Genomic DNA, 22,711 nt, shown 5'->3' with positions numbered 1-22,711 from the left:
GGATTATGTATTATTGCATTCATTGTCCCCCAGACCTCCAGGGATACTGTAATAAATCCCTTAGGTCACCAAGGATTATGTCTTATTGCATTCATTGTCCCCCAGACCTCCAGGGATACTGTAATAAATCCCTTAGGTCACCAAGGATTATGTCTTATTGCATTCATTGTCCCCCAGACCTCCAGGGATGCTGGAATTAATATCTTAGACCTCCAATGATGACATATTATTGCAATCACTATTCCCCAGAGCCCTAGGGATGTTGGAATTAGTACCTTAGACGAACAAGAATGATGTATTATCGCATTCACTATCCCCCAGGCTACTAGGGATGCTGGAATAAATACCTTAGATCACCAGGGATGATGTATTATTGTATTCACTATCCCCAGACCTCCAGGAATGCTGGAATTAATACCTTAAGACCACCAATGATGTTTAATATTACTGTACTTGTATGTATTATGTGTACCCCTCCTCACATGTAAAGAACCATGGAATAAATGGCGCTATAACAATAAAAATAATAGTACCTTAAGACCACCAATGATGATTTATCATTGCATTCACTATCCTAGACCACCAGGGATACTGGAATTAGTACCTTAGACCACCAAGGATGATGCATTACTGCATTCGCTATCCCTCAGGTCACCAGGGATGTTGGAATTAATATTTTAAATCACCAAAGATGAAATATTTTTGCATTAACTATCCCCGAGCCTCCAAGGGATGCTGGAACTGATACCTTAGACCACCAAAGATTATGTATTATTGCATTCGCTATCCCCCAGACTCCCAGGGATGCTGGAATTAATAACTTAGACGACCAAGGATGGCATATTATTGCATTCACTATACCCCCAGACCACCAGGGATGCTGGAATTAATACCTTAGATCACAAATGATGATATTGCATTCTCTATCCCCTAGACCACCAGGGATGATGTACTATTGCATAATGCATTCACTATCCCCCAGACTTCCAGGAATGCTGGAATCAATACATTAGATCATCAATGATGATGTATTATTGCATTCACTATCCTAGACTACCAGGGATGCTGTTTTATATTGCAAAAAATGACATTGACAAGCACATCCTGGCAAAATGAAGCAAATGTGTAGGCGTAGGCTGTAAAACACAGGTTGTTGTGACTGCATAGAACTAGCAAACAAACACAACCGCAGTTTGTGTGTGCTGTTTGTGAACTTTTTTTTGCAGTGTACATATGGGGATAAGCAACTGCCTCCATATTGTCCGAGCACACCTCCTATATCTGTACTGTAGAGTCTCCCCTACGGGTGCCGACCTTACTGTTAGCAGATGGGCACACATAATTTGATGTCATATTTAGGCTGTGTGCACACGCTGCGGATTCTGCTGCGTTTCCGCAGTGGTTTTGGCCCTGCGGAAACGCAGCAGTTCCGCAGACATGGTACAGCACCATGTAACCCTATGGGTTTTCAAAACCGCTGTGCTCACGCTGCGGCTTTTTCCGCGCGGTTTTGCTGCGTTTTTTTTCCCGCAGCTTGTCAATTGTTTGGGCGGTTTCCGCAGCGGTTTCACACCTTTAATAGTAGAGGTGTGAAACCGCAGGGCAAAACCACAGGCTAATCCGCAGGAAAACCGCAGGTCACTTTACCTGCGGATCAGCGCGGAAAAACCCGCAGCTGAATCTGCAACGTGTGCACATAGCCTTATAGTTTATATGGCAGTGATGCAATTCAGAATTGCTATATTCATTGCTCGCACATACCTTAAAATGCGGTTGAACTTCTTTGTATTCTAGGGATGCTGATATTAATCCCTTAATGACCTATGAGGTACATTTTCAGAAGGTATGAAGCAGTCTCAAGTGTTGAACCTGCTTCATACCAGGCAGACGCTGGCTGTTTTACACAGCCATCATCTGCCTGTAATAACTACAGTGGACAGAGAGCGCTTTGATAGCTAACCCCTTCACGACATATGACGTATATATGCGTCATATGTCATGTCTCCCCCTTTAATGCAAGCTCTGGGGATGAGCCCGCATCTTTTCTGATGTGTTGGAATGACATTCTGGGGGCTGCAGGAGACTATTGAGCATGGCAAAAAGCAAAAGAAAAAGTTTTTAAAAAATGTTCAAAAAATTTTAAAAAATGTAAAAGTTCAGAAAAAAAAATTGAAAATGCCAGAATTACATTTTTTGGTTTGCAATACAATGCAATAACAGGCGATGAAAACATTGTATCTATCCCAAAATGGTATCTATAAAAACATCAGCTTGGCATGCAAGAAATAAGCCCTCACACAGCCCCAGATCCCAAAAAATGGAGATGCTACAGGTCTGGGAAAATGGTGACTTTTTTTTAACAAACCCTGGATTTTTTTTTCAAAACTTAAATAAAAAGCATCTTATGCATGCTTGGTATCTGTGAACTCATAATGACCTGGAGAATCATATTGGCAGGTCAGTTTTAGCATTTAGTCAACATGGTAAAAAAAAACAATTGTGGAACTGCACTTTTTAGCAATTTCACAGCACTTGAAATTTTTTTCTGGTGTTCCAGTACATTGTATGGTAAAATCAATGGTGTCATTCAAAAGTACAACTCGTCTTGCAAAAAACAAGCCCTCACATGGCCATATTGACCGCAAAATTAAACAAAGTTATGGCCCTGGGAAGAAGGGGAGTGAAAAACGAAAAAAGAAAAAAGCGGAACCTTAATGGGCTTGCCTTGTCTTTAATGATCCAACACCAAAAATGCCTTATCCTAGTGGCCATTTTTGGACCCTGCTAATCTAATTGAGGATGTCCCAACCTAGAATTCCCCATAGTCAAGATAAGCAGTATAAATTCCATCTGGTACTTCGCCCTGTCCTTGACCTTCTGTTTGCCCTGCAGTCTGGGTCAGGAGATCCTCCTTGCCTGAGTATTTTGTTGCGATTGGCTTCTGAGATGCCTCCTGGCTTGCTTCTGGAGTTCGTGCTGCTGCTCATTACTCGGTGCTCTGCCTCATCACTTACAGCTGCATTCAGTCCTCTGTGGTGCTTCCTGATCCTGGCTGGGGTTACCTATTGTCCAGACTTCTAAGTGAGAAGCTATACATTTTTGAGACTGCTGTGGTCTGTAAGAATTTCTGGCATTATTATTACTTCTTAGACTGTGTCTGTGCAGGCTGTGGTGCTGGATTTGAGTGGGACTTTTCAACCCAAAAGGTACACTTAGAGACCTTCACCTTGTTATGCTCCACCAGTGTATTTCTGGACTTCCATGAAAGGTGTCAGCTCCTCTGTCTGCATATTTCTGGACTTCCACGTATAAGTGCGGATCGCATTCTTGCTTCTTATTACTGCTGGACTTCCAAGTATACAGTTGTGGACAAAAGTATTGACACCCCTGCAATTCTGTCAGATAATACTCAGTTTCTTCCTGAAAATGATTGCAAACACAAATTCTTTGGTATTATTATCTTCATTTAATTTGTCTTAAATGAAAAAACTCAAAAGAAAATGAAGAAAAAAGCAAAACATTGATCATTTCACACAAAACTCCAAAAATGGGCCAGACAAAAGTATTGGCACCCTCAGCCTAATACTTGGTTGCACAACCTTTAGCCAAAATAACTGCGACCAACCGCTTCCGGTAACCATCAATGAGTTTCTTACAATGCTCTGCTGGAATTTTAGACCATTCTTCTTTGGCAAACTGCTCCAGGTCCCTGATATTTGAAGGGTGCCTTCTCCAAACTGCCATTTTTAGATCTCTCCACAGGAGTTCTATGGGATTCAGGTCGGGACTCATTGCTGGCCACCTTAGAATTCTCCAGTGCTTTCTCTCAAACCAGTTTCTAGTGCTTTTTGAAGTGTGTTTTGGGTCATTGTCCTGCTGGAAGACCCATGATCTCTGAAGGAGACCTAGCTTTCTCACACTGGGCCCTACATTATGCTGCAAAATTTGTTGGTAGTCTTCAGACTTCATAATTCCATGCACACGGACAAGCAGTCCAGTGCCAGAGGCAGCAAAGCAACCCCAAAACATCAGAAAACCTCCGCCATGTTTGACTGTAGGGACCGTGTTCTTTTCTTTGAGTGCCTCTTTTTTTCTTCTGTAAACTCTATGTTGATGCCTTTGCCCAAAAAGCTCTACTTTTGTCTCATCTGACCAGAGAACATTCTTCCAAAACGTTTTAGGCTTTTTCAGGTAAGTTTTGGCAAACTCCAGCCTGGCTTTTTTATGTCTCGGGGTAAGAATTGGGGTCTTCCTGGGTCTCCTACCATACAGTCCCTTTTCATTCAGACGCCGACGGATAGTACGGGTTGACACTGTTGTACCCTCGGACTGCAGGGCAGCTTGAACTTGTTTGGATGCTTTGAAATCTCTTGTCAATTTTTCTTTTCCGTCCACATCTAGGGAGGTTAGCCACAGTGCCATGGGCTTTAAACTTCTTGATGACACTGCGCATGGTAGACACAGGAACATTCAGGTCTTTGGAGATGGACTTGTAGCCTTGAGATTGCTCATGCTTCCTCACAATTTGGTTTCTCAAGTCCTCAGACAGTTCTTTGGTCTTCTTTCTTTTCTCCATGCTCAATGTGGTACACACAAGGACACAGGACAGAGGTTGTCAACTTTAATCCATGTCAACTGGCTGCAAGTGTGATTTAGTTATTGCCAACACCTGTTAGGTGCCACAGGTAAGTTACAGGTGCTGTTAATTACACAAATTAGAGAAGCATCACATGATTTTTCGAACAGTGCCAATGCTTTTGTCCACCCTCTTTTTTATGTTTGGTGTGGAATTATATCCAATTTGGCTTTAGGACAATTCTTTTTGTATTTTTTCATTTAAGACAAATTAAATGAAGATAATAATACCAAAGAATTTGTGCTTGCAATCATTTTCTGGAAGAAACTGAGTATTATCTGACAGAATTGCAGGGGTGTCAATACTTTTGGCTGCAACTGTAAGTGCTGTCCGTACTCTTGCTTCATATTACTGCTGGACTTGTGTAACAACCCTGCTGGCATCACCGCATGGCCTCCCATCCCCCTCACACAAAATTACTTTCTGCTTCAAGCCATGCTGTGAAATCTGTCTGTTGCCAGTCCTGTGCTCAGTGCTTCTGCTCTCCATGTTTCCTGACTGTGTGTATAGGGGGGCGGCGCCAGAACTCTCTGGTTCTTATGCAGTCAGGGTGCACCTGTCTAATCTGTCCTTTACCAATCACCTAGAGCCCTTGACTATTTAGTTCCGCCACACCCACTGAAACATTGCCTGTGCAATGACTAAACTCAGTTAGCTCCTTGCTGCTGAGCTAGCCAGGCCCTGTCCTATGTCTTGCCTTCTCTGAAGGCTCTTATTGCGTATTCCTGTGTCTTGGTACCTTGCCTAGTACTTTTCTGTCCGCCTGCCAGGAGGCAGAATATCCTGGTCCTTGTCCCTGTGTCTCTGTCTGAACTCAGTCTTACCTCTGTCTGTCAGTCTCCTTGTCTGCGGTTCCTTCTCTGCTGCGTCTTTCCTTGTGTCCTCCCTATCTGAGGATCTGCACTATTGCAGCTCTGCCTGCTCTGCTCCCTTGCAGCTCTGCCTGCTCTGCTTCCTTGCAGCTCTGCCTGCTCTGCTCCCTTGCAGCTCTGCCTGCTCTGCTCCCTTGCTGCTCTGCCTGCTCTGCTCCCTTGCAGCTTTGCCTGCTCTGCTCTCTTGCAGCTCTGCTAGCTCTGCTCTCTTGCAGCTCTGCCTGCTCTGCACCCTTGCCGCTCTGTTTGTGCATTTGCATTCTTGCAGCTCTGCCTGCTCAGCTCCCTAGCCGCTCTGCCTGCTCGGCTCCCTAGCCACCCAGCCTACTCTGCACTCCTGCGGCTCCGCCTACTCCGCACTCCTGCGGCTCCACCTACTCCGCACTCCTGCGGCTCAGTTCCTAACCTGTTCCAACATATTCCACTCCTTCCTGCCTGTATCTATACCTGCACCTCCTGTGTGAACAGGTCCAAACCTGTTCCTTCATACACCACCCCTGCTTGCCCTGTGTCTCCAAGCCGTGCCTGCTTGCCCTGTGTCTCCAAGTCATGCCTGCTTGCCCTGTGTCTCCAAGCCGCGCCTGCTTGCCCTGTGTCTCCAAACCGTGCCTGCTTGCCCTGTGTCTCAGCCGTGCCTGCTTGCCCTGTGTCTCAGCCTGCCTGTTAGTCACACCTGTCCAAGTGACTTGTCCCCGAGTGGGATCAGCAGCCACAGCCAGACACCACCTTGGAGTGGCACCCGACAGCTACCTGCCGCACAAGCCTGACCTCACCATCAGAGGCTCCAGTGAAGACCGAGGTAGCTGTCGTAGTCACGCCCCTTCCAGGGTAGTCTGGTTTGTGGCACAGTGGAGCCACAACCCCCGGGCTCGCACCATTCAGCCAAGGCGCGAGCGTGACAACTTGTTTGTATTAGCGATCGAGCCCCGCTATTATGTTTGCTGGACATTTCCGTTTTGTGCTGTGCATTTCGCTGTAATTGCAGGAAAGTCTCTGTTAGTTTATGTTGTACTTCTTGCTTTGTTTAAATTCAGTTTATTTGTCTCAACTTTTGCCTCAGATTCATTTTATCCCATGCAATCAGATTCCATAGTACCTACATAATTGTTACACATCCATAAGACATAGCGGAGCTTCTTCAGTCTTGCATGGATGATCCCCTAAGATCAGATGAACATATTATACTAACAATTTGTAGATGGAACCATTTGCTTCGATATCAAAATATACTATGCACAGTCATCGCACGTGTTCCAGCCAAGGTTATGACTACAGACGACTGTCCCGTAATTGCTCTCTGTAAGCAAAAGGAACTTTGCTGATGAGTAGGAACATTTGACCACACTGTACTTAGGACTTAAGTGTTCCTTCATCTCCTCTAGCACATGTCTCCTGAGCTTGGCCGGCACTCCGAACCTTGGCTTATGGAATAAGAATATTCATTTGAACATAAGGTTATCATTAACGTAGATAATTAATTACTGTAAACGACTCTATCAATGGGCCACCATCTAGTCCAGAAACAAGATAATGTGTGAATCCCACAAATCAAATCCTCCAAGACTTTGGTACGATATGTAGTTAGGATGTCTGAGCATGTTATGGGCTAGGAGGCTATAGAAGTTTTGGCATACTACTCTGCAAATCTGTCATAAAATGGCAGATGGTGACATCCTGATCCACTATAGTAGGAAGGTATCACAGACTACAGCGAGACTTGCACCATCACCTTGTCCTCCTTTCATTCTGTTTTCAAAGTACAAGGACGTTGAGCATCGAGCTACTTGTCTTTGTAGTGTTAATTACCCAGACAGGGGTTAGGATTGTAAAAATTGAATAAAATGACAGCGATTAATGTTTTTAAGCACTAATCTATGTGCAATATAATAACAATCCTTACGCCTCCTGGATCCGGTCCTAATCCTCAACACTTATAGGAGCCGAGAGGCAAAACTCATGAGTACTAAAGGGGATGTCCAGGCCACATACAGTATCTACTGGATATGTGAAAAATGTGTCATCACTGGAGGATTGATTGCCGGACGTCTGATCTCAGGAAAATCAACAGGGTTCCCTGTGTATGAAAGCACCAGTAGTGAGCATGTGGGACCGCTGCTCACCTCCATATAGACTTAGTTGTTGCACATGCTCACTACAGCTTAATTCATATGGAGAACTTTAGATCAGTGGTATTCTCAGTAACCAGACCACCAGTGATCATAGATTTATCATCTATCCTGGCAGTACATGAAACAGATTGATAAAAGTGATGGTGCTTTAATCCCTCGCCCTTGTAAATCTACTGAATGGAATTAAAGCTCGTGCAAGCTAGTGTGACCCTAAGGGGGAAACAGAAGCAGTTTAGAACTGGTTCTGTCTTCTCTTTTTCCAGATACATAGAGCTCAATGAACACTATCTAATGAATATAAGCATTGGAAATGTCTCTGGCTTTATTGGACCTGACAATCACATGATTGCCAGGAAAAGCAGAGCTGAAGAGTACTAGAACAAGATCAGATCCAGTATAATATTTACTTGTGTCACTATACTGATCTGTTTTCCCATGTAACTGAGACTCCAATCTTTGAGGAAAAATACATTTTTAAGCATAAGGTCATGTAGGTAACTAATATTTGTAGACTTTTTTTGATACAGTGGCATGTAAAAGTTTGGGCACCCCTGCGTAAGATTTACTGTTATTGTGAACAGTTAAGGAAGTTGAAGATGAAATGATCTGTAAAAGGCCTAAAGAAGATGACACATTTCCTTTGTATTTTACGCAAAAATATATATACTGCATATAGTCATTTTTTACATTATAAAAATTTCAAAAAGGAAAATGAGCCGATGCAAAATTTGGGCACCCTGCATGTGTGGCGCCCCTGAGGGTCCAGTCACCACAGAGGAACTGCATCTCATCCAGAGGTTTGGTACCCCACTCTCAGGTAAGGAGAGAGCACTACCCAGATCTCAAACACCTGCACCCAACACACACTATAGCAGCAGGGCACCCTGGACGTACCCTACGGGAGGATGGTCTCATCCCTGGCTGGGTAGTAAAGGGTGTTGGGGGAGTGGGTGGAGAATGTAGGAAAAGGGGAGGAGTTTACAGAGCGGGAAGAACAGTGCAGAGAGTGTAAGTCAGACATGAGGAGAAAGCGAAAGTGGAGAAACGTGTGAGGAGGAAGTTCAGAAGGAGGGAAAGAGACAGAAGGAAGCTCCCAGAGAGCAGATGGGGTCTTAGGGGCACGGGAAGTGCGGATGCCACATGTGGGATCCGATCCAGTATTGGACAGATGAGGTTGCATGGGGGTACCGGCCCCCGAGCCTAGTGGAGAAATCACCAGACTCAACCAGCAAGCCAGAGGCAGGGGCACCTGTAGGTGCTTCAGCCACAAGCCACAGTTATCTTCGTTGGAAAGGCAGCCAAGGGGACGCAGAGAAGATGTTTCCCCACAAGAGCCGCGGCTGCTGGCCTGGGACACTGACTGTGAGGTGTTGGGCAGGAGAGGCGGAAAGCCAACACAGTGAGAAAGCCAGGATAGGCATATACTGAGAGGAATCCTGGGAAGGTGAATCCTGATTTACCTGGGAGTTTGCTGGACCCCTCACCTGGAGGACGCAGCACCAAGTGGGCTTATGCACACCAGAACAGTGAGTAAAGCTTAGGAACTGCACCTCACTTGTGTCCTCTGATCATTCCTGCATCATCTGCCCTGCATCACATCTACCAACATCACCTTTAACATCTACTTCCAAGCTGCTCTGGGATACAGCTCTACCTGTGGAGAGCTAAACCATCTCTGCTGCCCTGTCGCCATCCCAGAGGATCTGCATAGCAGCGTTGGTCCCCTGACTGAATACCACAGGTGGCGTCACGAACACTTTATCACAAACTTTATTACAAACTTTATTCGCTTGTAAGTATCCCAGGGCCACGGACCAGGTTACAGCTGCTGTTACACTACCCCTTTAAATACCGGCCCGGCACCAAGTATCCCACGGCCTAGCGGGTGATCCACATGGTTAGTGCCTATTAGCAACCTCTTTTGCAAGTATCACATCTTGTAAACACTATTTGTAGCCAGACCAGAGTCTTTCAGTTCTTGTTTGAGGGACTTCATCTATTTTCCCTTGGACAATTCTTCCGAGTCTGTGAGATTCCTGGGTTGTCTTGCATTCTCTGCTATTTTGAGGTCTAGCCACATATTTTCAATAATGTCCAGATCAGGGGACTGTGAGGGCCATTGTAAAACCTTCAGCTTGCGCCTTTTGAGATAGTCTAATGTGGATTATGACATGTGTTTAGGATCATTATCCATTTGTAGAAGGCATCCTCTTCTCAACTTCAGCTTTTTTACAGATGGTGTTATGTTTGCATCAAGAATTTGTTGAAATTTCATTGAATCCATTCTTCCCTCTACCCGTGAAACGTCCCTGTGCCATTGTCTGCAACACAACCCCCAACACATGATTGATTCACTCTCATGCCTAATGGATGGTGAGATGCTCTCTTCCTGAGATATTGTGTCCTTTTTTCTCCAAACATGCCTTTGATCATTGTGGCCCAAGAGTTTTATGTTAACCACATCAGTCCACAGGACTTGTTTCAAAAATGCATCAGACTTGTTTAGAATGATTTTTACATACTTCTGATGCAGAATAGTGAGGATGGCGAGGATTAAGGAGTGTTCTTCTGATGACTCTGCCATGAAAGCCATGTCTGTGCAGGTGTCTCTGAACAGAAGAACAATGTACCACAACTCCAAATTGTATTTTCAGAGAGGAAGAGGACAAAAACTCTAGTTCCCTCTATAGGAAGTAGCAATCCTAAAAGTCAATTCCAGACAACTCCAGAGTCTGCTAAATCTTTCTGAAGGTCTTTTTCAGTCAATCGATGGGTCTGATTTGCCTTTCTAGCAATTCTATGAGCAACTCTCACTGAAATTTTGCTTGATCTTCTAGACCTTATCTTGACCTTCACTGTTCCTGATAACTGACATTTCTTAATTACATTTCAAACTGAGGAAAGGGAAACTTGTAAACACTTTGCTATCTTCTTATAGCCTTCACCTGCTGTGTGGACCTCCACATTTTCATTTTCAGAGTGCTAAGCTGCTGCTTAGAAGAACCCAAGGTTTTTTGACACAAAGTCAAAGGAGGCTCGGTTTTTACAAAGCTTGGAAATTTGCATCACCTGGGCTTTCCTAACGATGATAGTAAACAAGCCATAACTCTAACAGGCTAATCTAATTAACGTCTGAAACCTTGGTCAAAGTTATCTGAGCACACAAATCTTCAAGGGTGGCCAAACTTTTGCATACGCCCATTTTACTTTTTGTAATTTTTAAAATGTAAAAAAATGATTATATATATATATATATATATATATATACAGTGGGGCAAAAAAGTATTTAGTCAGTCAGCAATAGTGCAAGTTCCACCACTTAAAAAGATGAGAGGCGTCTGTAATTTACATCATAAGTAGACCTCAACTATGGGAGACAAACTGAGAAAAAAAAATCCAGAAAATCACATTGTCTGTTTTTTTTCATTTTATTTGCATATTATGGTGGAAAATAAGTATTTGGTCAGAAACAAGCAATCAAGATTTCAAACAGTCAGACTGTTTGAGGGTGTGCACAGGTGTCTTTTTATACTGATAACAAGTTTAAACAGGTGCCATTTCTACAGGTAATGAGTGGAGGAAAGAGGAGACTCTTAAAGAAGAAGTTACAGGTCTGTGAGAGCCAGAAATCTTGATTGCTTGTTTCTGACCAAATACTTATTTTCCACCATAATATGCAAATAAAAGGAAAAAAAAACAGACAATGTGATTTTCTGGATTTTTTTTTCTCAGTTTGTCTCCCATAGTTGAGGTCTACCTATGATGTAAATTACAGACGCCTCTCATCTTTTTAAGTGGTGGAACTTGCACTATTGCTGACTGACTAAATACTTTTTTGCCCCACTGTATATATATATTTTCTTTTTTTTTTGCTTGAAATACAAAGTGTCATCTTTAACTTTAGTTCTTTTAGAGATAATTTCATCTTCATTTAACTTATCTGTTCACAAAAACAGTAATTTTGACCAGGGGTGCCCAAACTTTTACATGCCACTGTACATATGTAATAAATTTATAATTTATTTAATCAATGGTGAATCATAAGTAAATCTTCTGAACTATACATAGATTATCATCAGTGTCCCCATTGAGGCTCACAATCTAGATTCCCTATCAGTATGTCTTTGGAATATGGAAGGAAAACTGAGGAAACCCACACAAACACGGGTAGAACATATAAACTCTTTGGAGATGTTTTCCTTAAGTAGGATTTGAATCCAGGACTCCAGTGCTGCAAAGCAACAGTGCTATCCACTGAGCCACCGTGCTGCCCATGTATATTCATATTTTTCATTTTAAAAATAAACAATAGAACATTAAAAAGCTTGTCCGAAACTTTAACAGTGATGACATATCCTTGGGATACATCATCAATATCAGTCAGCTGTTTCCAGTGTCGGCAGCAGCATCAGTGAAGGAGTAGAAAAGTTCTTGCTGCTGACATGTGGATAGGCAAAAAAAAAAAAGAAATATTGTCCCATCAGCCAATTCATTAAGGCATGAAAGCACTACCTCAATACTAACCGTAGTTGGAATTCCTCTCCTCGTGGCTCCTAACACTTTGGACTGTTTTAATGGTATGGACACTTTTTGCAGATGGATCATGGCAAACATTTTGTTTTGGGGTATCTGAGATCAGTGAGCTCATAGCTTTTTTTTAATCGAGAGATTTATGATCAAGGTTTGCCAATTATGCCCTAAAAGTAAGATAGGTGGGGATAGACACCTTACCAAACTAAATAATTAGTTTATGCCTTTGTCTCGGGTTTCCACAACTCCTGCAGAATTTTATGAAGGGGTGTAGTCTTGTACTACCTCTCTTGTGAAACCCAGAACTTGGATCCCCTTCATTTTTGTTTTTTGTTGGAATCCCTTTCACAAGCTACATTAAATCGATATCTATCACTTTTGTAATTGACGTGCCATTACATTTGGATATGCTTCTTTCGATAATTAAAGGAAATTTTATAGTTTAACCATGGATGTCCTCTATGAGATAATCAAAGTAATTCCTATAAATATGGAGTAACATAATCCTTTAACTATATTAATAAAAATTATAATCTCTACCAGACAGAGCCACCTCTATTGTCATGACATTGTAGGACGTTTTGAATTTTCTTACAGACGTAACATAAATTCTTCAGTAAATGTGGAAAGTTTTTTTCTGAATGTTTGGTCCAGTGAATCGACAATTGGGATGAAGAGGGAAAGATTAGTTTTTAGGGGGTGGACTGGTTCATGCATTGTGGTAGTACGTGTGCCCTTTTCCTTTACCCTTTTCCATCTTTTGGTTTAACTTGTTGGACATTTGTCTTTTTTCAACAACAACTATGTAACAACTAGGCATTTTATTCTGCATAGTTATCCGGCACCCACATATTCTGCAGTACTATCACTCAAACACTAGAATGAATTTCAGAAAAAGTCAATTTTATCAGTATGTTTTTTTGGAGGAGATGAGAGAACATACGTGACTCCATGCAGATGTTGTCCTTGGTGGGATTTGAACCTAGGACCCCAGCGTTGGAAGACAGCGGGAATGATGATGATGAATATAAATAATGTAAATATTTTTCACCCACCTTTTTGTAGTTTATTAGAATTTTCATCAATCCAAAAAAAAAGATTGGCAAATTCACAGTCACATGCCCAGGGGTTTCCCTCTAAGCGGATAGTCCGAAGTGATGGCAAGGATTCCAGTGCACTGACACTTAAACTTTGTAAGTTATTGTCATTAAGTTCCAAGACTTGTAGAGAATCCAAGTTCTCGAAGGCATCTTCGTGGACCTCCGAAAGATTGTTGTTCCCTAGACTTAACTTTATCAGCTTCTCCGCAGACTTAAAAATCCCGGCGTCGAGCTGCGTCAGATTATTGTAACTTAAATCCAGGAATACCAACCTGGTGGAGCTGCTGAAGGTGCCCTCTTCCAACGAGGTCAATGAGTTGTTCCGGAGATCCAGATAGATCAGATCTGCGTAAAATAAGAAAAGATCCCCCGGGATCGATTGTATGTGGTTGTTGGCTGCCAGGAGTTTCCTTATATCCAAGGGGAAGAGGTTGGGGAGGCTTGGAAGTCCTTGGTCCCTGCAGTCTATTGTGTGATAGTCCAAACATACACAAACAGAAGGGCAAAGAAGACCTAGAGGCAAAACGAGCAGACAGCAGAAGCAAAAAAGAGGTGAAATGCAGAAATGGAAGCATGGCAGCATTGTAAAGGATTTAACCCAGAGATCGGTACTAAGAAAGAGACATTGTGCATAGCTGAGCAGCAATGCCCGGTACTTGTGTGTGAGTGTATCCTAGAGATCACATATCATCATAGATCAGATAGCAGCAGCCGTGGGGGAGGGGAAACAAACAGTGGGAATGTTCTATGCATGGAAAATGTATCTCCACTATTGTGGAAATGCAGCCTGAGTCTGTGCTTCACTGCTGACCAGCTCTCCTCCTTGCACGCTTCTGCTCATGTTCCAAGGATCCTTTTCTTCTCGCCACAAGTCCACATTCGCATCATTTGATCACCTGTGCTGACATTTAGGGTGACATTGTGCTTTGTACGAAGCAATTAAAGTAGAAAAGCGATAAAATGAATCGCACAGCAAAGCCTTGATAATTCATGAGATACGACTCGGAACAGATCCGTAGCTCCCAGGGTTCAGAAAATGATCATTAATGGGTGGAAAATAATTGGATATGGCTATCGACATCTCTATCAAAGAATAACAATGGCACCTTTTCCACTATGTTGTTTGAGGTCAACGGTGTACCACAGAAGAACGATAAGATACTGCGATGAATGGGGAGCTGTGGAGCCAGTGTTATTTTTATATTGGATGTTTTACCCCCCAAGTCCCTCTACAGACACAGGAACAACCCCAACTTCACATGCTGTTATTTGACTAGGGGCTTTATGGGGGAGGACAGACTTTGGGCTAATACTTGTTGTGGTGCTGACAAATTATCCATTTTAAGGATTGAGGACCTTTTTTCTTAGGGTATGGGCACACAAGAACCTTAAAATTTGCCATAAATTTCGACCCTTTGCAAACGATAAACCGGCGTAAAATCAGCAGCATTCAGCACGACTCCCGTCAGCTTGTGCTGCTGATGTTTTCGGCAGCACGTCAATGAGATTGTTTAGAATATCAAACACAGCATTGGTACTGGAATATGCAGAGCTAAATATACAGCATGATTCAAGAAAACTTAAGGCCCATTTACACTGCACGATTATCGTGACCTAGGATGCTTAGGTTTTATGACAATTGTGCAGTTTAAATTGTTGACGATCACCCGGAGAATGAGCAAAATGAGCATTCCTTGGGTGAAATGATCTTTTGGTTTGCACAAAAGATCATCGTTCTCAGCAGCACATTGTGTAAACAGGAGTCGTGCTGCCGAGAACAACGGCAGTCTATTTGCACAGAGCAGTCTAGTATAGATTGTTTAATTTGCATCTGAAGCCGAGTTGTCCTGTGTCTCATTAATGACCACCACATGTTACCGGCCGGCAGTAGGGTAACGCTGTGTATTAAATGTAAATACACTTTACACTTAGGGTGCTGTACATTGGTCAGACATTCTGCAAGATATGATGGCTGATTGCTGACGAAGAAAGCTGATCGACACTTTTTCAGACAGAATGATCGTTAGTGCTACCGGTTATTATCATACAGTTTCACTACTATCGGCAGCACATCTCAGTTTACGTTCTGCAATGTGCTTCCAATAAACCATAATTTTAACGTTCATAATTAGTGTTGAGTGAGCGTGCTCGGATAAGGTATTATCTGCCATGCTTTGGTGCTATCAGAGTATCTTTGGCGTGCTCAAAAAATATGGTCAAGTCGCCGCGGCTGTTAGACAGCTGCAACACATGTAGGGATTTCCTGTTTGTTAGGCAATTCCTGCATGTGTTATGGCTGTCTAACAGCCGTGAGATATGCAACCGCGGGGACTCAACCATATTATTCGAGCACGCTGAAGATACTCTGTTAGCCCAGAGCATGGCGGATAACACCTTATCCAAGCACGTTCACTCATCACTATTCATAATCAATACAAACGATGCCATCAAATAACAAACAAGCATTTCATCAGTGCATGATTACAAGGGCCAGTGCTTGCAAACCAATTCTTGTACAAATGTCTTTTCAACCAATCATCAAAAGGACCTTTCCACTGTGTTTTACACAATGATTTCCGATGATCAAAAAATGCAGAAAAAGAACGATGCCATTTTTATTTTTAATTTGTTTTCATATTATGTGTTAGGAGTGAGGTTTCTGCGGTCGCTATGCAGGAATCCAGACCCTCACATTCTGCAGTCTCCTGCTCTTTATCCACTGCAGAAGAGATTGCCTTGCAGCAAATCTCTCCTGAGGCTAAGTCCTTCTGTCCTCTTACTGAGCATGCTCATGGGACGATCTCCCATTGGAGATCGGGAGTCATGTGCTCAGGTCCTGCTCCAAATCTCATTTGTCCATCTCAGAGATCTGGAGGCGTGCGGAAGGTCCCGGCTGCTATAAAAGGCGCGCATGGCTGTTCCGCCATGCGCTAGTATAGACCATACTTGCTGCTGTGTGAATGACGATGAATGCATGATTCTGGTGAATGACTCATTTGAAACCCCTACCCTTTGATATTACGCTTGTGTGAGGGATTGAGTTCAGTACCAGCGCCATGGCACCTCTGCTCCATTGTCCACAGCTGCTAGCGTCCGACATTGCGCTTGCGTCTAGCATTGTCGTTTAGCGGCAGTGTCCTATGCCACGCTGCAGTAGCAGCCCACTTAAGCGTTCGCGGCTGCGACGCTACACACACGGTAGGTCTAGAAGGACTTAGTACCGCCATCTTTGGCTATTCCTAAGACCCTATACCGTGTGTGTAACTACTCTGAGTACTTTTGACCTTAACAGGCTCAGCTCTTTTGTTTATGTTCATAGGGATCTCTGTGATTTAAGAGAGATTGCTCTGTGCACTTGGGTGATGGTTAAACCTGTGCACAATACCGCCATATTGCTTCTGCCACCACTTAGCAGCGGTTATATCACCTACTGCACGGTGGACCCCGAGCGGCGAACACACTTTATTAGTTTTTTATTTTAGTGCGTTCCGCCGTTCCTAACATTATGTGTCTTACTGTGTTTTATTTGTTTTTTCGGTATTTACCCTGTTTTTAAAGTCCTATATAACCAAGGGTCTCTGATGGAGTCATGTTTAAGGGAACCGAAAGAAGATAATAATGGACTCTACATGTGTCACTTTATTTATTTTTATAGTTTTTATTTCTTTACATCATGTCACTTCTGTTGTCTCCCTATTCACTATCTGTATATTGTCAGTAGGATATGTATTGGCATATTACTGTCACTTTTTCACTATTTCACTTTATTATATATGCATCACTTACGTACAGTGTTTCGCAATTGTCACTCTTATACATGGTATTTTTTACCTAATTTTCACTTATTTATATATACATGGCCTTAAATATATAGGCTGTGTCCTAGATTATCTTCCTAAACATAGGCTTCTTTACACGATTCATGTCAGAACATATTTTAGCGCTTTTCCTTTTGCTGGTCCCACAGTTAAAATGGCGGTCCGGCTATTTCCGGTACCGCAAGTGACTAGTGCACATGTCTTGCTATGCTGTGCGGCCGGAGCGTCACATCGGGTGCTCCTCAATGGTATCTGCAGGTCAGTGACGTCAACGGGGTATTCCCCGTGACCTGCCCCGTCTTGGAATGCCGGATGTGTCGCAATTTCCAGGGCACTGCAGCAACACACGCGCCCCTGATTAAGTCACAGGTGGGCGCATTCTCATAATATATTTAAAGCAGTATGTACACACTCTGGACACGGCCCCCCGAGGAAACCAACGCGAAACGCACGTTGGGGCTGCGTGTTCCGGGACCTGTGAAGGCGGATTATGGGTAAGAGTGGCTTTACCATTACCTTATGCAATTGCTGACATCTTAGACTGCTGCTAGTGGCGTAGCCATTAGGACTTTCTTGCAATCACCAACACTGGTCTTAGTGATTTTAGGGTTAAAACCTTTATTATACTTGCACTTTATAGCCCTTTAGGGGTGTAGCACTTATTGTTTACATTGTCACTTGTATCTTTTGCGGCAGTCATGATGTATTCCATTTAGATGGATTTATGTTGCCACTCTCCCACCTATGTACATGTTTAGTGTCAGGCCCAGCTTTATATATTTAATTGCTTGTCTCTTTCCCCTTTTTCTATGAACCTTTTATGTATTGGTAATAATGTGTGGTGATATTTACATCTGAATAAAATTTTGTATATTTTTTTACCCATCTTGGATGTACCCTCTGTTCTTATCGTATTCCATTATTCAGTGAGTGTTCCTAGTTATAAATCCTTTCTTGGTCCCTTTGCATTGTACTCTGAGGATCATTTATTACCCTCCCCTGGAGGAAGGCAAAGCCAGTGTGGCGACCGTACTGCTGGGGGCGCCACATTTGCCCTTGGGCAGACTGCCCAGGTGTCTGATTCTAAACAGTCCTAGTCCAGTCCAGAGCCTCTCACCTTGCCAAATCAGATCTCATACTTTGCACTGACGAGAGCCAACAGCTCGAAACACCGTGTCTGCAAATTGAGATTCTGATTTGGCTTGTATCCCAAGTCATACTACAAGACTCGTTAAAGGGTTGATTGTGACTTGTAGGATCGCTACTACCAATAGGTGGCGCTGTAGAGTAAAAGTCCTCTTTCTTTCTGAAGAGGCAATTTGCATATGATTCTAAACAGGAATTGCCTTTCCTATATCTCCCTGTTCTGTACTGGTCTGCTCTGTGCCCCTCCCATCTACTTAACTCTTTGCTGCCTGTGCCTAAACTAACACTATTATCTATCCTATTTTCTATCTCTAATGTGCCCCCATCTATTCTAACCCTGCTATTACTCTATGCTAATTTGTATCTGTAATCCTAAATATATACACAGTACATGGCAGATATAAGACATCACAGTACATAAACATTACACTACACATTAGTAACATTGAGTTGCCGCAGGTAATCGTGTAAAGTGTCCAGGGGTGGGGAGCCACCTCCTTACACTCCTCCCTCCTAAAATATGGTGGTCCCCGACCATGGCGGCACCTATCAATATAAAACTGTTAGAAAACATTTAAAAAAACCCAACATATTTACAATATAAAACAGTCTCTCTCTGATGACTTTGTAAGGTCAACCGTGACCTTGGCTCTACTCGGTTGGAGCCCTGGAACAAAGAGTTCAAGTTCCTTTGACATGGGTCCAACTGACCCCTGTCCCCTTGCTTCTGGGATTCAGACACATACGCTTTTAGCAGATCGCGGACCCTTAAACACACGTGGGCGGCTTTATCAAGGAACAGTTCAAGTTAAGACAGGTAATATTCGGGGAAAATACAGGTAAGATGTATTGTTAAAACACACAGTCCTTAAAGCAGCCACACATACAGTCCATGGTGATTAACCCTTTCAGGGTACCAGTCCAGTAATCCAGCAGGGTATGTGCAAACGTGCGCAAATGAAACTTGGATGAGGAAGGGGGAAAGTAAAAGCAACAGTCTTTTATCCGTGACCATTTGGGTCACCACCGACACTCAGTCCTGGTGCTGTCCAGGGCTCCCTGCCCTTCAGGAGATGCGAAACAGTCTCTCATTTAGTGCAACCAACACAGTAACATTAAACAAGGCCGCATCAGTCTATGCATGTCTAGAAATCGCAGGAACGTGTGATGCAGTGACGAGCAGGAGGCAGAGCAAGAGATAACAGGTTTATTGCAGGGGATACTCCACGCAGGGAGAGTGTAAGTGGTATAGAGGGTAAGGCTCAGTATAGAAACAGAAAGGGAATCAATGTTCATATAACAGGTAAACTTATCAGTCTGATGTTTCCGGATGGTGAAGGCTTGAAATGCCACTGTGGCGCCGCAAGTGACGCGTGAAGTCTCTGGCCTGGTCCTGTAGGAGAGTGACGCACTGTCTCCTGATGGCAACGGGTTATCCTGGCTCTCCTAGGCACAGCTTCGTGGTCTCGGGCAGAAGCACACGGTGCGGAGTAGTCTGTGGCACCGCCGTAGAATGACTGGTCTCGGAGGCGGGGGCCGGGATTATGCTACTTGGCTCTGCGTGTTCCACCCGGTCAGAACTAAGTCGCACACCAGCAACAGTCAGCGGAACGGCACGGGATTTCTTCTCTGTATTAGAGGTGAGTGGGTACACAGTCACAAGTTGCCTACAGTCAGTCTGCACACCGGCTGGTAATCTGCAGCATGGTATTGTACTCTGGTCTTTCTCTACGGAGAGTCAATCAACCTTCTTCTGCTGCGCACTGTCTTCCTGCCAAGAGCCCTGCATTGGCGTGCACCGTCCCTTTTAAGTCTGACCTGCACCCTATGCAAAGGTCTGTCTTGGTCAGAAAGCTCTCCCCCCGGCAACAGTGGTGACAGACCTAATAGTTCCGACCCTGACACAAGAGAGGTATCACTGGCCCGGTCCATCTCCCTACATACGGCCTCTGATGGGAATAATGGACTGCATTTGGCCTCATCAGTGATCCCCAACCTTTCCTACCATGAGAGCCTCATACAGCTCTGTGAGAGAGCATCATGAGCCACATCCAGAACCCACTCTGAACAGTGATGTCCAGCTCTTGCCATCTCCACAGTCATGGCACCGAGAGCACCCATAAACGGTATGATGACAGCCAAAGCAGTATACTTCAAACTAGAGATTCCCACCTTACCCTCATTCGATATTCTTGTTTCACACACTCCCACCCCAGTAATGCATACAACTTTAGGCAATCTCGCTATCTGGCAGTATCATTCTATGTACACACATTAGCACTTACTCACATCTCTTCAACCTTAAGGCCAATAAATGTGCATTAAAATCTGCTCTTCCATGTGAGACTACTCAAAAAAGTCATCATCTGGAGACTTCTTCGTAGCGTTTGAAAGACTTGGTGCTATTACACCAAATTGGCAGACAACCGTAAGCCATACATCATGGTCCCATGAGCCACATGTGGCTCCCATGCCACATGTTGGGGAATCACTGTTCTAGATATAGGGGAAACAATTTTCAGACTCCTCCATAGCCTCGTAGAAAACCTTTCCAGAAGATCAGGAGCTGTTATTTTTGCAAAATGGGGGCCGACTCCATATTAATTACTATGGATTTAGAATGTGAGATCATCAAAACGCCTATAATGTAGGTGTAATATGAAGGGGGCACAATAGTTATGCCCATATAGTGTTTTTCCAGAATAGTGAGATGTTAGCGCTCTGTATAAAATTTAGTATAACATAGCGAAGATTACAGAGACGTTTATATCTTTTTATACGAGCCTTAGTGTTCAATAGTGAGCAGGTAAAGAAGAGGATTGTTAAAAAAAGCTAAGAGTATTCGTGATTGGGGATAGTTACCTTCACATATAACTAAATACATATTCATATAGTAAGGCAAGCCCAAGATAATTTTGAGGTGAAGCATAATTAAGCCTTCTTGATCACACATGTAATACGGCCTACATAGAGCACAATCTTGTAAACCATATCTGACTCATGGCACCAGACTAAACTACTTACCGGTATCCATCAAAAAAAAAAACTACATTTATGGTATTTATCGACAACTCTCGAATTCAGGAGAAAAGTCTTAAAAATTATTTAAAAAACATATAAACATACATTTACATATCAAAAATTGTCCATGGACGTCTACAAGCTTTGTAAAAATGTTCTATTCTTGGTTCTAGGTCTTCAAATGTATGTATGGAGGTCAGGAGCAAAAAAGCCTCAGCCCCGTCCCCTATTTCCCAAAACTAATTATTAAATACTGTAAACAAAGAAGGTGGAAGATGGAGGGAGAGATAAAAGGAATTAGATGGATGAATTAGTTGTAATAATAATGAATTTTATTGACATTTTTAAAATGAAATTAAGGTTATTCGGGCATTTTTTACATAACTAATTAACTATACATAGCTATGCAATAAATATAGAAGGAATATATATGTAATTTATGTATGTAATATGTATGTGTATACAATACTGTACACATTTATATATACTGTGTGTATGTATATATATATATATATATATATATGTGCGTAATGTGCAATTTTTCATTAAGCCACTTTCTGAGACCTGTTGGCAATCATTGGAGATAGATAGGAGCCAATCAATTTGTAGAACCCTGGTCCACCGGCCACATTAATATTCCGGATACACCTTATACGTGCCGGCGTCTGCTGCTCTTCTTTTGGTTAGCTGACTTGGTGACACATTATTGTTGTAGCATGAATCAGACACAATGTAGCACCAAGCTGACCAATCAAAAGAAGAGCTGATAGCAGATGTTTTGTAGGGTTCCCCTAAAATATCCACGGAGTACTGACTTGGCCGTTAGTTCAGGGCAGGGCCGCCATCTGGGCATTACTGCCCTGACTGGCGTATGGGGCCTGGTGGGCAGAGGGGGCCCGCTTCGGGCCCGTTCTCCTCTGCTCACCGGGCCCTACCGGCACGCTAAACCGGGTCCTCGGCGCGGCGGCAGATGATCGCTATTGACATGCAGGCCCGCGCCCGCACGTCAATAGCTAACAGCCGCCAGCCAATCGGAGGCTGGCAGCTGACGTCCGCCGCAGCGCGCACCTCGCCGGCGTCTGACGTCATTGACGTCATGCGTGTTCCATTGACATACCGCTCCTACCACTTTCTGGTTATTTGCCTTCCAGGCAGCACATCGCGCTGTATCGTGCTGCTCAATTTGGGCCAGCTTTTTGTTGCACAAGCGCTTCATTATCCATTTGTACATATTAGGTCTGTGTTCATTGTGGCCCATGTTACTTGTGCAGCATTGTTAAGCGTGTGTGCTGTCTGGTTCTTGGCTCTGGCTCATTTCTACCATATAGCGCTTTGTATGGCATATTTAAGTGGCCCCCTATATAGCTACTATATGGTGCACATTTATTACTAATCTTACACGTGCATTATCATTTTTAGTATTATTATATTTATTATTTTTTGTATTTTCATATACAGC

The 22,711-nt window shown here is 43.2% G+C and overlaps 1 protein-coding gene across 1 annotated transcript in view; it reads right to left on the bottom strand.

Annotated features, from left to right (window-relative positions):
* The window catches only part of LRRC38 (leucine rich repeat containing 38), a 77,951-nt gene extending 63,869 nt beyond the window's left edge, over positions 1–14,082 (bottom strand). The window contains exon 1 of the mRNA XM_073585562.1: positions 13,223–14,082. Coding sequence (XP_073441663.1) covers positions 13,223–13,850 — 628 coding nt within the window. The 5' untranslated portion in view covers positions 13,851–14,082. The remainder of the gene's footprint in view (positions 1–13,222) is intronic.
* Positions 14,083–22,711: the final 8,629 nt, after the last annotated feature.

Source organism: Dendrobates tinctorius, unplaced genomic scaffold, assembly GCF_039654945.1.
Source record: "Dendrobates tinctorius isolate UK_male_01 unplaced genomic scaffold, ASM3965494v1 ptg000086l, whole genome shotgun sequence".
Classification (NCBI taxonomy): domain Eukaryota; kingdom Metazoa; phylum Chordata; class Amphibia; order Anura; family Dendrobatidae; genus Dendrobates; species Dendrobates tinctorius.
Note: the sequence above shows the minus strand (reverse complement) of the source record. Positions and strands in the feature narration are given on the sequence as shown.